The sequence below is a fragment of the Aulonocara sp. 'chitande type north' Nkhata Bay genome, linkage group LG3 (assembly GCF_057382095.1).
Source record: "Aulonocara sp. 'chitande type north' Nkhata Bay isolate Kocher_YH1m ecotype deep benthic linkage group LG3, A_spYH_male_GT1.1, whole genome shotgun sequence".
In the NCBI taxonomy this organism is placed as follows: domain Eukaryota; kingdom Metazoa; phylum Chordata; class Actinopteri; order Cichliformes; family Cichlidae; genus Aulonocara; species Aulonocara sp. 'chitande type north' Nkhata Bay.
Genome location: NC_141346.1, coordinates 27,349,855 through 27,368,223, shown reverse-complemented (window position 1 = coordinate 27,368,223; position 18,369 = coordinate 27,349,855). Strand labels below are relative to the sequence as shown.

Genomic DNA, 18,369 nt, shown 5'->3' with positions numbered 1-18,369 from the left:
GTTTTGTTTGGATCGGTGGAGTTTGAGGAAATTTAAAGTGCACATTGAGGAAATACAAGAGCAGTTCAGCCCTTAAACCTCTCACATAAACAAAAACTATATTCAGTGTTTGAACTGCAGTGTTGCTGCTTCATGTTGAGAAAGAAATTAAGCCAACGACACCTCTATGCTGATGTAGAGATGTTGAGTGTCTCAGAAAAACAAACTGGGACTGACAGGATTCTCTGTGCAGGACCAACTTTGGATCAGAGCGAATCATCAGTCACATCAACAAAAGACTCTGAGCTGCTTTAATTACAGGAAGTGATGTGTGCTGTGTAACATGACTTATGTTAATTCAGGCTCCTGTTATCCTGGGATTGAATTCACAGCCGTAATCATTAATGTGCCTGAAAGGAGAGATTAATTCTAAGACACATTCCTGGAAAGCTGATCTCCTTTTCCCCACACTGTGAACACAAAACCCAAATTTCAAGCTGCATTCACAAAACCAAACTTTCACCGCCAAACAATTCAAAACTGAACTATGCCATCAAATCATGCCTCAAGTCAATCTAAATTAAATACTCTACTGAGTAGTTGCTAAGCACTACATAGAAAAAAGGAAAACACAATGCTCAGGACATGAAGCTGTCACGGGTAATGGGAAAGTACGGACTCAGTCGCGGAGCTCAGGATGCAAAGTACACAGTGCGTTTATTTACAGTGCCCAAAAACAGTTTCAAAACACAAAGTGAAGTGCAAAGTCCAACAGTGATCTTCTCCAAACTCCCAGTAGTGCGCAGGTGAGTTTCCAAAGTGATTCTCAGAGTGTGTGTTCTCCTCCAATAGCTTAATCCACGGGCTCCTTCTCTCCAACCTCCATATCTCTTCCTCCTATAAACAACAGGTGAGGAAGCTAGCCAGCTAAAGCTAAGCAGGAAGTCACAAAACACTCCTTACTACCGAGCTTCAAGTACAATCCAGCGTCGACTGCCATCTGGACACACAGTTAAATACCTCAGCCCACAACGAAGGATGATCAGTGACAGCTGGGTGGCAAATTAGGTGCGGGTGTGTCAGACACTGGGTGGAGGAGGAGAGAGAGAGAAGCACACACATACACACACAGGCAGGTCGCCCCGGGAAGGACCGTCCGACCATGACAATAAAGGGTGTCCAATTTAAGGAATAAGTACAATTATGTGTTTAGGTGGTTTAAGTATTGATGGAAACATGCAGTAGTTTAGTATTGGTTAAAATACCTATAAAGAAAGGTAGATTTCCAGTCATGATTTAACTGTTGTTTTAATAAAAAGCAACTGTGCGAAAGAGGTGGAAAATCAACACCATAGCTCAACAGTGTTTCAATATCAAAATCTGACATTGTTTCAATGTCAACAGTATCAGAAAATATAACGTTCAATCAATGTCAGGTTTCAACATTGATTCAACATCAAAACCTGACGTTGTTTCAACATTAAAAAAAGGTGCAAGAGTGACGTTAGGTCAACATCACACTTCAACGTTGATTCAATGACATCACCTGATATTGACTCAACATAGTTTCAATGTTTCCTATCTGGGACACTATTCTGTTAAGTCCATCACAGTGCAGCAAACTAACCTGTTTATCCTGCACTAACCTGTAACTTTCAAATAAACCAGTGAGTCTGAAAGGAACTTTTAAAGAACACCGATCACATGACCTGTTTAATTTTGCCTCATTTATTTTCTGGTAAGAAACGCCCCCTGTTGGCTAATGCTCAACTTATCTGTGAGCTCTGATGAAATGAAAATCTGTTACACTGATATTTTGTTTTTATCTTGCAGGTCAGTGAGTGAAATGCACCGGGTAAAATCAACAGAACAAACTTCACATGTTCTTCCAGGTTCGTAGAGAGGAGCTCATGGTTTGTAGAGACAGCTGCCAGAGACGGAGAAACACAAGGACGGGTACAGATAAACTCAGCCTGCAAACATCTAAACATGTTACTGGAGTAACAAAACAACACACTTCACTCTGATGTCAACAGACAATTTTACATCTTGTAGCTGAAAGTGTGCACAGAACAATGATCATGATTTGGATCATAGACGAACATTAACTCTTCATGTGCTGGTGAGCTGCACTGAAACTGTGGCTGCAGACTCTGTCAAGTGTCAAGTGTCTGTTATTGTCATTACCATGTGCAGTCGTACAGTACAGAGTGAAATGACAGCTTTCCTCTGAGGCCCTGGTGCTACATATGACATATAATAGAAAAACACGGGACTACATAAAGTGCAATGTGCAAAAAACTCCAAAGAAAACAAGACAAGACAGAGCAACACTAGACAGAACAGGGCGACACAGACACAAGACAGAGCAATGGATGTGTGTGTGTGTGTGTGTGTGTGTGTGTGTGTGTGTGTGTGTGTGTGTGTGTGTGTGTGTGTGTGTGTGTGTGTGTGTGTGTCCAGTCACTGAGTGTTCAGGAGTCTGACGGCTTGGGGGAAGAAACTGTTCCATAGTCTGGCAGTGAGGGCCCGAATGCTCCGGTACCTCTTTCCAGAAGGCAGCAGGGTGAAAAGTGTGTGTGAGGTCCTCCATAGTGCTGGTGAGCTGCAGATGGAGCGGGTGCTGAAAGTGTCCTTGGTGGAGGGAAGAGAGGCTCCAGTGATCTTCTCAGCTGCTCTCACTATCCATTGTAGGGTATTGCAATCCGATATGGTGCAGTTACCACACCAGGCAGTGATGCAGCTGCTCAGGATGCTCTCGACAGTCCCTCTGTAGAAGGTGGTAAGAATGGATGATGGCAGATGGGCTTTCCTCAGCTTCTGCAGGAAGTAGACACGCTGCTGGGCTTTTTGGTTATGGAGCTGCTGTTGAGGGACCAGGAGAGGTTCTCCACCAGGTAGAGACCAAGGAATCTGGTGCTCTTGACAACCTCCACAGAGGATCTATTGATGTTAAGTGGGCAGTGATCTCTCCGTGGTCTCCTGAAGTCAACAATCATCTCTTTTGTTTTGTCCACTTTCAGAGACAGGTTGTCAGCTCTGAGATGAGTTTGAATCCCTGTGATCTTGACCTCAAGTTCAGAGACAACTTTTCTGAGATCACCTGTGATTTTCACATTTACCAGAAGTGCAGCTGCTGAGAGGCTGAGGGGTAGCCGCCAAAATGTTTTAGAAGATGAGAAAGTTCATGTGAGACAAGATTCAGCTCTGTTAATGTTTTTATACTTTTAATTAAAACATATAAATGTGTGTGAAAAGGTTCTTCCTCAAATCAAATTTTATCGTCACAGGGAGAAGATGATCTGCAGGATCCTGCTGCTCATCATCCTCACCTCATGTGTCTCTGGTTCGTTTACAGCTTCACTTTATGAACTCCAAATAAAGCTCAACAACAGATTTGTTGCAGTTCTCAGTGTGTCTGCTCCTCTCTTTCCCTCTCTGTCTCCTCAACAGGATCATTTGTAGTCAATGTGACACAGACCTGCTATCAGGCAGAGGAGAACCACAACATCACACTGGAGTGGACGTTCACCACCAAACCTGACACATTTATCCTCCTGAGAAACAGCATTTATGTCCTCTGTAATGGACATTTGTTTTAAGTCTATATCTTTTGCCCCTTTTTAGCTAAGTCCTCATGTACTAAATAGAGGACGTCCTGGGATTTCCATTGATATCTTGTGTGTTTAGGCCTCTTTTAGATTCAAACAGAAAGGAAATAATAAAAAAAGTTCATTTTTTCTCAGACTCAGTTTGACAAAAAGGCTGAAGCCATGATCAGTGTTCATCTGACACAGGTCGAGTCCCGAGTTATCAGTCCTGAACAGTTGAAGTCTGATTCGTCCTTCCTGAGACTCTGACACCTCAACGCCTTCATGAACATGACAGGTGTTGAGGTGAATACGTTGTGTTAAATGAAACCAGATTTCTGCCCAAACAAATTGTCATGGACATAATACAGGACAGAGATTTTTTGATCAGTTATCTCTCCCCAGAAGATAAAAATATAATTCCAGGATCTGCCAGGTTTGGTTGTGAACGCCCACTCCAGTGTGATGTGTGTCATGTTTTTTAGGCTCTAACACAGGCAGGCCCTGTGAACAGGGGAAACAGTGGATTTAAACACCTGTTGTTGAAAACTCAAAACAGATTTTGGCACAAAATGGAGAATCCACTGTGTGATCATGTAGTTCAAAGTTCAGGCTGGAACTGAAACAACAACAAAAGTGAAGATTCGGGAACAAACATGAGATTCCACCAACCGTCTGAACAGAGATGCAAAAAACACGTGTTCAAGTAGACTGCAGGATTTAACTTCAGGACTTCTCTGACAAATTTAAGGTTCCTCCTGAGTGCTGTGACCATCTCGTGGCATCTTTGAATATTGCACTGGTGTAAGGAGTGCAGTGAAACCAGCACTGACTCAGTTTTTAAAATGGAAACGTCTCATGACTCATTTACTCATTTAATGAACTATTCTGACTCTTAACCCCTAACTTATTTATTCTTTGATTATTTTTTTTTTTACTTTATTTGGTCAAGTTTGTGCATACAAACACACACAAACACACAGACAGTGAGCACACAATAAGTAAGAAAAATCAAGTTACAGAAAGCAAATATAAAGACTCATTTACACAAAAGAGTGGGGCTGTTACCGAGATGGTGAGCTCAGGTAGAGAGAAAGAAAACTGCGTCTGAGCCAATGACCTGAGATTGGACACTGAATTATTATTAATATTTATAAATTTTCCAGCTTACCTACATTAACATTTCTAAGTGTGCCAAAGAGACACATAAACATGAGCTCATATTAGTTCCTATTACAGAGGATCATATGTTTTTGTTTCAAGGTCAACACACACACATTATTATTATTATTTTTTACTCCTCTTTTACTGATGTCTTCAAACTTTACTCATAAAACCAAACCCAATAATATCTGTGTGTTTCTTCAAAGTTGCTGAAAACTAAACAGAAGCTGCAGTGAAAACAAACAGAGGAACAAACTCGCTGATGTAACCTGATCTCAGGCAGCCGGGCGTGACGGCTGTGTTTGGATATGAAAGTAGACTCGGTTCTTTGTCCTCTAAGGGCTGATGAAAAAGGTAGAGTGAAAGAAGGACACACGGCAAACGTATGTATTTTATCTTTCATTTATTTTTACTGTAATTCTGTGTCTTCTGTCCTGCTACCAATTAATTATTAGCCAGTCAGCTATCTGGTGAACGTGGTTAAATATTTCAGTCAGTGCACATCATAATGTGAAGCTAAGACCAAATCAGCTGATTATATGGGATAATGTTGTCCTCTGAAAGGGGCTCGTGACCACAAAACCTTTGAGAACCTTTTTACTGGACTGAGGAGGCTGAAGGTTTCCCACTGCAGGCAGAACAGACTCTGTTGGAAGGACTAAAGGTGAGACATGAACCATGAATTAGGTTTTTTGTGTTTTCAGACAATCAGATGATGGTTTTATGTGCTTTGACAAAACTGTTAATGCCTCTGGGTGATGAGCTCTCTGTGTAGTTTATCATGTGTCTGATTCAGGTGGCTGGATCATTTCTGACTTTGTCAGGACGCAGAGCCCTACAGTTCTTAACATAATTATTATTCAATTAAAATGTTTTACGCCATTTAGTAACTGCATAATTTATGTTTAGTTGTTCAAACCCTTTACTTGATGGATGAAATTCAGTAGCCAGGGGCAGGAAATTCAGCAAAACATCAGAACAAGGCAGTGTTTAACCAGTTTAACCAGTTTAACCAGTCTAACAGTGTAGGCGTGTCATCAGTACAGTGAGCACCTGTATTCAAATCAGTAACGTATAAGAGAAAAACAAGGAAGTGAGCTACAGAATAAAACACACTGATGGTGGACATTTGGTGAGCTTTGAATCGTTTAATTAATTTATTTATTTATTTTAATTAAAAATGTTTTTATTGTATTATTTTAAGATGTTTCTTTAAATCCTGCAGTGGTTACACACAGTCTAAGAATGAAAGAAAAGCTGAGACAGCTGAAGAAGAGCATGATTTCTAAAATGTGTGTTATGTGATCTACGATGTGTAGCAGGAAAATACTTTTACTTAAGAGTCAAACTCCTGAAGCATAAAGTGATGAAAGTAAGACAAAACCTTAATAGAGAAAGAACAGAATCAGATCTTATCCTAGTGCAGACAGCAAAGAGCTGCAGACAGACAGTGTTCAGGAAGATGATTAAAAAGTGAATCTTTGATCTGATTTATATCATGTATGTTTTTTTATTTGTATTTTTCATTATTTGTTTTCTATTTAATCTCCTCTTTAAAAAGTTTAATCATCACAATGATTGTTTGTTGACTCTTTGATTGCCAGACAACAAAGCTCACTTTATTTCAGATTTTTTTTGACAAACAATGAAACCTTAATTATAATATAATATAATATAATATAATATAATATAATATAATATAATATAATATAACACAATATAATATAATATAATATAATATAATATAATATAATATAATATAATATAATATAATATAATATAATATAAAACTGTTATTATAATTAAACAGGTCACCACCTTATCGCTATCAAATATCTCAATAAACAGAAAAAAATAAAAATCTGTGTTTTATTCTCACTTTTCTCTTCCATCAGGTGACTGCAGGTTTTTACCAACATGGAAAGGTATCACACAAAACCTCACATTATCTTCTTGATGCAAACTTTGTCGCATTATCTTCACTGCTAAAAGAACAAAAACAGAAGTGATTTCATACAACATGCAGTAACTCTCTACAACAAATCTGCTCTCTGTTTTGTTCATTCAATTTAACCCTGCAAAGTTTATCCAGTACTTTTTGTGTCTGAAGGCGAAAAATGTGATTTCCCTTCCTGATGGTCTTTTTCTCTGTTCACCAGGATCACTGAGACACCAGATGCCCCTGAACCTGAACCTGGAACCAGCTGTGTGTCTTTGAAGAGTGATCTGTCAAAGGATAACATCGTGAACTTTAAAGGAACAAAATCTGCTGCTGCTGAGGAGTAAGACGTTTCACATTTACCTTACAGCTCTGTGGTACACCTGGCCTCAGTCCTGAGATTAAAGAGCTCCATGTGTAAAACTGACAGGCTGCTAATTCAAAGTGTCATCATACAATTTTTTAATGTGTATTTTAAGTTTCTTTACTCAGAAAAAAGCTTCAGCTGCTGCTGTAAGATGCTTTTACTTGCTGCTGGTATTTTAAAAGGCACAAAGGTCAAATTTAAAATGAAACACTTCAACACAACAACACGAATCTGACTTTTTTAATGTGATGATGCAATGTACAGGAGATATCCATAATATGGTCATTACAAGAACAATGGTACAGAACCATCACTGACCTGTTAGTTTTCGACTAGTGGAGTCCAATAAATAAGTCTATAAATTAACATAATAGGTTTGTTACAGCACAGTTGTGCTTGTTTTAATCAGGATGATCATCTAACAGTAGAAGAAGAAATATGTGGCTTGTATTTATGTGCAAAATGGTTCAAATGTCTTCATGATGTCTCCACAGAGCTGATCAGGAGAGTCTGCAGCACCAAACTGATCTGGACTCAGTATTTAAGGTTTGTACATGTACACCAACCTCTGTTTGTAATTATTTTCATGTTGCACAGTCCAATATTCATCATAAAATAATGGCAAAATATCAGAAGTAATTCAACAGTGAATTAATTTTTTACTTACTTACTTTACTTACTTTACTTTTCAAAACAAAGTTTCAGCATAACTTTATAACACGACCTGGAAATAAGGTGCAAGTACCCTGTACTTACGTGGAATTTGCAGGAAACTACAGGGCACTAAGATGTAAGATGGGAAAATGTACCATGAAATAACCAAGTACTTAAAATTATTTAATTTGATTTATGTTATTATTTTATTGTTTCCTGTACAAAACTAACTATAATAATTATTTTAATTGAGTATTTTAATTATATATTTTTTTTCATTGTTTCCTGTAAAATGAACATACGTACAGGGTATTTTTTTTCAAATTGAAAACAAACACAAAACAAATCTGTGAAAATTTATTTTTACAATGAAGATCTGATTTTCGTTAATTCAGGTTGTGTCATTCATTTTCCAGATGCTGGAGGGAAACATTATCACGTTTGTGAAGAATGAACTAAAGAAGCTGCAGAATGAGCTGAATCCAGATTATTCAGAGTGTCAGAGGGATGAAGAGGAGGTGTTGGACAGTGAGGAAGAGAAGCAGAGAAGGAGCAGCAGAGAGGCATTTCTGAAACTTGCAGTTAACTTCCTGAGAATAATGAAACAGGAGGAGCTGGCTGACTGTCTGCAGAGCAGTGAGAGGATTTCTCTTCATAAATTCAGTCTTTACAGGAATGAAATTGTCACATTTTCTATAATCATAACACTCGTGTTTCTGGTTCTTTCCTGTAGAAAATCCTGATCCACTTTGTGAGAATACTTTTAAATGTAACCTGAAGAAGAAGTTCCAGTGTGTCTCTGAGGGGATTGCTAAACCAGGAACCCGAACCACTCTAAATGAGATCTACACAGAGCTCTACATCACAGAGGGGGGGACCGGAGTGGTCAACACTGAACATGAGGTCAGACAGATTGAAATGTTTTCCTGGAATCCAAACAGACCAGAAACATCAATCAGGTGTGAAGACATCTTTAAAGCTTTGACTGAAAGAGACAAACCAATCAGAACAGTTCTGACCAAAGGAGTGGCTGGCATCGGGAAAACATTCCTGACACAAAAGTTCACTTTGGACTGGACTGAAGACAAGACCAACCAGGACATCCAGTTCATGTTTCCATTCCCATTCAGAGAGCTGAATTCACTGAAGGATAAAAAGTTCAGCTTAGTGGGACTTATTCATCACTTCTTCACTGAAATCAAAGAAGCAGGAATCTGTAACTTTAAAAAGTTCAAAGTTGTGTTCATCTTTGATAGTCTGGATGAATGTCGACTTCCTCTGAACTTCCACATCACTGAGATCCTCACTGATGTTACAGAGTCCACATCAGTGGATGTGCTGCTGACAAACCTCATCAGGGGAAAGTTGCTTCCTTCTGCTCACATCTGGATAACCACACGACCTGCAGCAGCCAATCAGATCCCTGCTGAGTATATAGACATGGTTACAGAGATCAGAGGGTTCACTGACCCACAGAAGAAAGAGTACTTCAGGAAGAGACTCAGAGACAAGGAAGAGGCCAACACCATAATCTCTCACATCAAGACATCACGAAGCCTCCACATCATGTGTCACATCCCAATCTTCTGCTTGATCACTGCTGCAGTTCTAGAGAGCGTGGTAAAAACCAAACAGGCTGGAGGAAAGCTGCCCAAGACACTGACTGAGATGTACATTCACTTCCTGGTGGTTCAGACCAAACTGAAGAACATCAAGTATGATGGAGGAGCTGAGACAGATCCTCTCTGGAGTCCAGAGAGCAGGAAGATGATTGAAGCACTGGGGAAACTGGCGTTTCAGGAGCTGCAGAAAGGAAACCTGATCGTCTATGAATCAGACCTGACAGAGTGTGGCATTAATGTCAGAGAAGCCTCAGTGTACTCAGGAGTGTTCACACAGATCTTTAAAGAAGAGAGAGGGCTGTACCAAGAGAAAGTTTACTGTTTTGTCCATCTGAGCATTCAGGAGTTTTTAGCTGCTCTTCATGTGCATCTGACATTCACCAACTCTGGTATCAACCTGCTGGAGGAAGAAGAAACAGCCTCAGTGCAGACTGATGAGTCTTCAGTAAGACAGTTCTACCAGAGTGCCGTGGACAAGGCCTTACGAAGTCCAAATGGACATCTGGACATGTTTCTCCGGTTCCTCCTTGGTCTTTCACTGCAGACCAATCAGAATCTCTTACAAGGCCTGCTCACACAAACAGGAAACAGCTCACAGATAAATCAGGAAACAGCTCAGTATGTTAAAAAAAAGATGAATGGCGCTCTCTCTCCTGAGAAAAGCATCAATCTGTTCCACTGTCTGAATGAATTGAATGATGACTCTGTAGTGAAGGAGGTCCAGCATCAACTGAGTTTAGGACAACTGTCTAAAGTTGATCTCTCTCCTGCTCAGTGGTCAGCTCTGGTCTTCATCTTACTGTCATCAGAAACAGGTGTGGATGAGTTTGACTTGAGGAAATATTCAGCTTCAGAAGCGGCTCTTCTGCAGCTGCTGCCAGTGGTCAAAGCCTGTAAGAAAGTCCAGTAAGTATCCAGTTTAATCCTGGCAAGATATTGCTTTAACCCTCTCAAGGCAGGCGTTGCAGATTTGCAACACTTAAAAGCTAACAACCTGATTACCCCACATACATATTTTATATGTATAAAAGTTTTTTTTTACTCAGAAGTACCACTGCAGGTATTCTTTTGTGTATTAGCAACAGAAACTTAATTTGAGCCTGAGAGAGTTAAAGTGTTTATTTGAAATGGTTGCAAAGTTCACTGATATACTGCAGAGCGTTCTCACTCCCGAGGCGTAACATGTCGACGTTTTGACACGTCCCGCGGCGTTCCTGAGGAACGCGAAAGGAGACCTTCGGCGTTCTTATGGTACGCGGCGGGTTATTGCTGGAATCCAGTGCAATGACGCTCCCGCGGTAGTAGACGTTCCAGCCCTGTATTTCAGCCCTAAACCTAACCTTATCCCTAGCCCTGACCATAACCTTATTCCTGACCTTAACCAGGACTTTAATGATGTTAAATAGCGTGTTTCTAAGCGATTTGAAGAAAAAGAGCGAACATGTGTAGGTTCAGTCCAGACGGTTCTCATATTTCCTCTTTTTCCGAGGTCGTCATTTAGGAACGTGGTGGGTAGCCGAAAACGTAATATGGTGACGATTTGTCACCTAGCGTAAAATGTTACGCTTTGGGAGTGAGAACGGGTTGTATACTGATATGTTTCTAGGTTGAGCAGCTGTAACCTCACAGAGAGAAGCTGTGAAGCTCTTTCCTCAATTTTAAGTTCTCAGTCCTCCAGACTGAGAGAGCTGGACATGAGTAACAACAACCTCCAGGACTCAGGAGTGAAGGTGCTTTGTGTTGGACTTGGGAATCCACACTGTGTGCTGGAAACTCTCAGGTTAGCTGACTTTTGTTTCAGGAGATTTGGATATTTCACAACAACTGTCATTATTTTATATATTTAAGACATAGGTGTCAAACTCTGGCCCGCGGGCCAAATTTGGCCCGCAGCCTACTTACATTTGGCCCGCGAAGCCATACCAAATTACTATCAGAGCTGGCCTACTGGTATTATACAGCTAATATATATATTGTTTAGTATTAAGCTTTGCTTGTTCCATATTCAGTTTTTCAGCAAAACGTGTTTGAGTCCAAAAGAAAAGATTCATTCTTATATCTGGAGGAATATATATATTTCAATACATATTAACGTTAGCCCGCGACTTTGTTCCAGTTTTGAATTTTGGCCCACTGTGTATTTGAGTTTGACACCCCTGATTTAAGATGTTGTTTCTCTTCTGGTGTAAGCTCTGAAAGAGCACAGTAGAAGAAAAAGACACACACACACACACACACACACACACACACACACACACACACACATAACTTTATTTATGTCTGTCCATCATAGTATAAAATAAAATGTAATAATATTTTTTCCATGTTTTTAAACAGAGTCCTTAAAAGCCTTTTTCAAAACTACTTTAACTGAAATCAGAATCTGTTCATATGACTGCATGTGCATCATCAAATGCAGAGCAGTTCCTTACATTGTTGTATGTGTTTTAAGGTTGTCAGGCTGTCAGATCACAGGAACAGGCTTCACCTCTCTGGCCACAGCTCTGCGCTCCAATCCCTCCTTTTTGAAAGAGCTGGACTTGAGCTATAATCATCCAGGAGACTCAGGAATGAAGCTTTTGTCTGCTCAACAGCAGGATCCACATGTGAAACTGGACATACTCTGGTAGGAAAACAGGAAATAAAGCTGAAAATGTATTTTTTCTCCAACATTTTGTAAGGAAGAGCAGATATTTACTTGAATTCATTTAAGGGTTTATTGTAACCACTGACCTGATGGCCCGTAATATAGTCTGTATGTCCAGTCAAATGGGCAACTGTGTGGCTGAATGACTCAGAACCAATCACAGTAAAGCTCACCTGTGAGTCAAAATCACAAAATCAATCATCTCTAACATTTTCTTGTCTTGCTGGTCAAAGGTGGTGCTCAAACATAACCCAGCTGTCACAGTCTTTGCCAAGCAGTTGCATACTGTGATATCATTCACAATAAGGGGTCATCTTGCTGATCTGCTTTGGCTCAGTGGGTGAACAGGCGACCATATGCCGTATGGCCGGAGAGCAGTAGGCCTGGGTTCAAGCAGCCTTTTGCTGCATGTCTTTTCATCTTTCTCTCACCACTTTCCTGTCTATCTACAATATATCTATCCAATTATGGACAAAAAAGTAAAGTAAGTGATAACCTTAACTCTAAGTTTACCTTAACCTTTAATTCAAGAGAGAGGCACAACTGACTTTTTTCAAATTAGTTTTTGCTCTGTATCAGATCGATTATTTTCTTTGTTTACAGACTGCCAAGTTTTGAGAAAATAATTGACTAAAAACAAATAAGGCTGGGATCATGATGAGTTAGGCCTCAAACAGTGTTTAAAATCAAATGAAATAGGCACCCACAACCTTATGACTGCATGACCTTGCAACCTCATTAAGGTTGACAATTGAGATTGTGCATTTCAATAAAAGATTGAGGTATTTACCCCAATCACATCCCATCAGGATTCATCATCATTGCCCACGAGCGTTGCTCTCTCTCATTGTGTGTAAAGGTCGGCTGTGTGGCAAGATTAGTTAGACCCAAAATGCAGGACATGAGAAACAAGGTGATTAAAAGGAAGCTTTATTGCTGAGCTTAACAAAATACAAATTAAAGTTGCTCAGGAAATGCAGAAATACACAAGGAGGAATACACAACTTGAGGGAGAATGTAACAAATAGCTTGGGATGGGACCCTTGATACTGATGTTTGAAACTGTGTCGATCTTATGAAGTTCAGTTGTTTTACTACACTGCTTTAAAGTGTTGCTCACAACACCAACATCACATAACCATCGTGTTATAGGCCTTCTATAGGGTCTATTTTATACAGAAAAGTAGAGACTGGAGACATAAGTTGTGGAGGCTCTTCCTTGTCTTTCTATTACACAGAATTTTATACCATTGTTTTCTGTTCATTTATACACACGTTCCTCTTTCCTTCAGTCATTCCTCTTGTGACAAAAAACATCATATTCAATCAGGTTCACATGTTAAACCCACTTGGTCGCATTGTTTTTTTCACAAGTATAGATCTACAAAATAATGATCTTATATCAGTCTCCTTATTTACAATAAATCTGTAACTAAATCCTGCTTCTGTCCAGCTTCAACAATATCTCTGTGCAGTAATATTAGCACTGCGAATAACCTGCTTATTATAACTGTTACAAACTCTTTATACCTTAAAAGATTAAACACTATATTTGCAAACAATAAACAAACATATTCTATAGTTGTCCAAAAGTAAATATAAACCAGTCTATTTACATTTAGCAATATAATGAGTAAGAATGAGGTTATGTTGAAATCATCAACTGTAAAACTTCTACTAACATCAGGTTAAAATGATGTCTCAGAGCTACATGTGCTACGAAATAAAACAGATGTAGTAAGACCCACCACGTCTTTACACTACAAGTGGAATTGTGGCTCCCATTACAACTGGCGGGAAAGTTTGCTTTCTCTTGGTCTATGAAAACACACGTTCTTACAACAGTTGTGGCCTTTAAATCAAGACAGAAAAGGGTTTCTTGCTCTTATATGTGCATCACAGTTAGTTAACTCAAACTACTAACCTGTTTTCATACAGAAAAGTAGAGACAGGAGACAAGAGTTGTGTTCAGTCTGCAGGCTCTTCGTCAACTGAGGTAAGAGCGTTGCAATGGCCTGTCGCACTTACAGCTACTCGCCTTTTGTGGCGATGCCACGCAATTTTCATAACCTCAACTGAAAAGTGCAATACAGCAGTGAACCAAAGGCTTTTACATCAGTAAATGTTTCCAGCAGATTACAACTGTGACCATACACTTGTAGGTGTCACAATAGCCAAGTGAGGTTTTGATGTGTTTAACCCTGACAAATTCTGACAAGTGTCTTTGTCATAGTTCTTGGTCTGCGATGGGGGGTTTGAGTTTATTTTGGGATTGTTGACACTTTACTTTATTAACCTCTTAAGCCCCTTAAGCCTAACTGATCTCCTGCCTTTTGCCCCCGTATCAAGGGGCGTTGGGGTTTAAGAGGTTAAGATGATTTAGGTTTGGGTTTTAGTTTTCCTAATGTCTTTACATTTATTCATGTGTCCCCCAGTCATGTCTTTGTGTTTCATTTCGCTTTTCTGTTCCCGTTTTCCCCTCCATGTGTTTCTTTCCATGTCTCCTCTGTCTGTCATGTCCATCCATGTGTCTTTTCCTCAGCCATTATGTCTCTTTGCCTGCTCTGTGTCCCTCCCTCTCCCCCTCTCTGTCTCTCGCTCACTCCCTCTCCCTCCAGGCCTCGTCTCCCTTAGTTGTTCCCATGTTTCTCTCCTTGTGTTCAATCCTTTCTACCTAATCTGTCATGTCCATCCCTGTCTGTTTTCTCCCCCGGCCCCTTTGTCAAGCCTTTGTCTCTTGGTCTGTGTCTCAGTGTGTTTCCTGTTTTATTTTGACAATCTCAAGTTCTGTGTTCAGTGTGTGCAGTTCTGCTTCCTCCTGTCAGATGACACCTAATTCGTTCCTGCTGTGTTCACCATGTTTTTCCACTAGAACAAGTGGGCTGTTTTCCGTTATTTTGCAAATGTACTGTTTATAAGGTTGGTGAAACCTGCAGTCAGCTGAGACTGAAGAAGTCACATGGATGGGTGACAAAACGTTTCTCCCACTGAAAACGCAAAGTCCAGATAAACAGAATTGATTTTTTGATATTATGTAACCCTTTTGTTTCATGTCCCTTTATTACCAGATGTATTGCCATACATGCCAATGTTTTGGGTCAGATTGTTTTCTCAGACTTAGTCTCAGTCTGGAGCCCCAAAAGGTTGATTCTGTTCACCTGGATGTAATGTTTTCAGTGGGACAAATGTTTTGTCACTCATCCAAGTGACTTCTTTAATCTGAGCTGACTGCAGGTTTCCCCAACCTTATATACAGTTCAATGCATAATGACTGAAACTAGCACATCTGAACAATAGGCTGTGAGGAGTTTCCCACTGAAAACGTTACATCCAGATGAACAGAATCAACCTTTTGGGATTTACTTACCTGGATGATTGAGCATGCATCAAAACATCTCAGTCTGGAGCTTACGTATACCGTTACACCAATAAATGCAGAACCACCGTAATCTTTGGAACAGGATTGTGACTTTCCTACTGTAAAGAAAAAAAAGTGAAGCAAGTAGTAGTTATTTATGCAGAGCAGATATAGTCATGTGAGAAAATTAAGAATTCTTCTTCAAAGTTCCTCTTAAGTTATTCGATTCCTACTCATGGCTAAGCGGATGCTACAAGTGTGAACTGTTTTGCACCGTGTCATTTATACAGGATTTTGGCTTTTTATTTACATGTCTAATTCTTTTCAATTTTCTCAGGTTGTATTTAGGTAATTTAAGAACCTTGTACAGACCAGTTGGTTTCTTTTTTAAAAAATTTACTTTGATATATAAATCCATAGAACTGAAAGTGCATTATCGTTTTCATTTTATTATGGAATAAAAGGAAACAAGATTATTTCTCTAGAAAAGATTACTCAGACAATATAAAGGCATGTTTTCACACTAAAAGATAAAGTTCTCATTTCAGTGTGGAGCCTCAAGGAGTCCAGTGGATGAGACCAGGTCTAAGGAAATGTAAGTATTTTTGATGTATCAGTTCTATTTACACCATGTTGTACTGTGTTCACATTTTTTACACTTTAGTTGTACCTCTGCCAAATATATGTAATCATGAATTTTACAAAAAAGTTACATATCTTCTTACTTACTTACTAAGTAGAAACCAATTTCTGATGGTAACACACTCTTAAAAAATCAAAAACTTTTGCATACCGGATCTTCTTCATACATTAACATGAAAACCATGCAAATTAAGTTAAATGTGTTTTTGAGAGACCATTTGCACTGTGTCTCACTGTCCCCTTTAGATTTCTGTGACCTGACGCTGGATCTAAACACAGCACACAGGAACCTCAAACTGTCTGACAACAACAAGAAGGTCACACAGGTAAAAGAAGACCAGCTGTATCCTGATCATGATCATAGGTTTCATCACTGGCCTCAGCTGCTCTGTACCAACAGTCTGACTGGTCGCTGTTACTGGGAGGTCGAGTGGAGTGGAGAAGTTCAAATCGGTGTCGCTTGTGTAGGAATTGGACGGAAAGGAGACGGCGATAACAGCAGGTTTGGAAGGACTGATCAGTCCTGGAGTTTCTACTGCAGTGATGATGATGGTTACTTTGGAAATTACAATTACGCATCAATAGTGATCGCTGTCCCCTCCTCGATTGTCTCTCACAAATTAGCAGTGTATGTGGACTACCCTGCAGGCACTGTGTCCTTTTACAGTGTCCTCCCTGACAGACTGATCCACCTGCACACTTTCAACACCAAATTCACTGAAGCACTATATGCTGGGTTTCAGCTAAAGTCACCTGGTTCCACTGTCTCTCTCTGTGATGGCTCAGAGTGAACTTACTGCGACAAGACACATTCTCACATTAGTGTGGAGCACCCAAAATTTAGTAATACATGTACAATGACAATAAAGAGCTATTCTACTCTATTGAGCTTCATTTGTTTACCAAAAATGCTTCTAGATAAATTATGACTTTGTACTTTGTTTAGTTTTTTTTAACTTTCATCTACTGAAACTACTTGACCTGTTAAAGGTTAAGTTTATCTTTGGGATGGCGAGCGAAATGCATCTCTGGATCCTCCAGTATGGTGATGCTAGAGCAACCAGGTGTTTTTTGTTTTGTTTTGTTTTTTTAATAATAGGCAGTGAAATCTCAGAGCATTCTCATTCCCAACACACACCATACCGATGATTTGTCACATAGCATTGATATGTTACGTGTTGTATAAATGCACACTTCATGTGTCAATTTGTATTTTATTCATACATTTGTTATCACAAGAATAAAATCTGTGACAGAGTTTCTATTCGTGTGTTTTATCTGTGAACATGCATGCATGCAAACTAATATTTAAAAAAAGAAATGAAGAAAATCAAACTATTCCTTATTTATTTATTTTTTTACAGATGCTTGTTATTATACTTAAAACCTTTAGAGTACATTTTCTAACCTTTAACCAAAAAGTAAAATTATGGAGGACATTTTCACATGATGGCCTTGATTTACCAACAATAAACTTTTAATTTATCTAAATAAAGCAAACCCTCACATATTCATGGAAATGAAAAACTAGAAAACAGCTGTCAGTTTAGAAAAAAAGAGAGAAGCTACTCGTTCCTCTGTTGCCAGAAGAGGTCACTACAGTGGGTGGTTCAACATGTTTGACTTTGCTGAGTTTTACACATGATGCCCTCCCGGACCTAAAATCAAAAACAGTTACGTGCTAATGGTAAATGGACTGATTGTTACACAACACTTTGCTACAACCCCAAAGTGCTTTAAACAACATGTCCCATTCAACCAAACACTTTCTTCTATGCTTTTATCTAACTCCTAACACGGAAGCATTGGAGAGCAACTTGGGGTTAGTATCTTGCACAAGGATATTTGGCATGCAGACTCGTGTAATCAGGGATCAAACCACCAACCTTTCAGTCAGTAGACTGGCTCTACCTCCTGAGTTACAGCCACCACTGAAGCCTAATAACCTGTTTTAGAAGAAGCTGGTCAGGATAGTATGGATTTGTTGGCATCTTCACTTAAAAAAAGGTTGGTTTTATAAATGTAAATGTAGAGGAGTGGAGGCTGATGTAAAAGTACACTGTGATACAGCTCTGAGGTATTTTAAAAGCAACTTATGTATAACAGTAGCAGCAATCTGCAATGTGCACCTACTTTCTATATGTACATAACTGGCCTATTATTTACCAAACAGATTGAGTGAAAGTGCTATAAACAAACCCAAATGAGCTAGTATTGTTATCTTATCTGTAACTTTGAGGTCACGTGATTTGACCTATGACCTATTTTTTCTCTTAAGGATAGCGATGCAGTGATATGTGCCTGTGTCGTTGAGTCTCAGATGACTTAAGAAGACACTCAAGCCATCCGTTCCAGGTGAACTGAATGATACTGTCATCCTCTGTAGTGCTCATCTGGATACGCCTCA

General features: G+C 39.4%; 2 protein-coding genes across 2 annotated transcripts in view; one reads left to right on the top strand and one right to left on the bottom strand.

Annotated features, from left to right (window-relative positions):
• Positions 1–18,369, bottom strand: part of LOC147334921 (E3 SUMO-protein ligase ZBED1-like) — a 144,913-nt gene that overhangs the window by 29,005 nt on the left and 97,539 nt on the right. The window lies entirely within an intron of this gene.
• LOC147334927 (protein NLRC3-like) lies at positions 5,298–17,222 on the top strand. Its single transcript, XM_086286859.1, has 10 exons — positions 5,298–5,397; positions 6,629–6,658; positions 6,893–7,015; positions 7,534–7,585; positions 8,110–8,329; positions 8,427–10,221; positions 10,922–11,095; positions 11,768–11,941; positions 15,869–15,915; positions 16,209–17,222. Exons 2-10 carry the CDS (start codon positions 6,651–6,653, stop codon positions 16,751–16,753), a joined length of 3,138 nt encoding a protein of 1,045 aa, XP_086142985.1. The 5' UTR covers positions 5,298–5,397; positions 6,629–6,650; the 3' UTR covers positions 16,754–17,222.

What these genes read in the sequence shown, in the direction of transcription:
- LOC147334927 (XM_086286859.1), top strand. An exon ending in AAATCTGCTGCTGCTGAGGA is followed by an intron (nt 7,016 to 7,533) that starts GTAAGACGTTTC and finishes ATGTCTCCACAG; the next exon opens with AGCTGATCAGGAGAGTCTGC. An exon ending in TGTGTGCTGGAAACTCTCAG is followed by an intron (nt 11,096 to 11,767) that starts GTTAGCTGACTT and finishes ATGTGTTTTAAG; the next exon opens with GTTGTCAGGCTGTCAGATCA.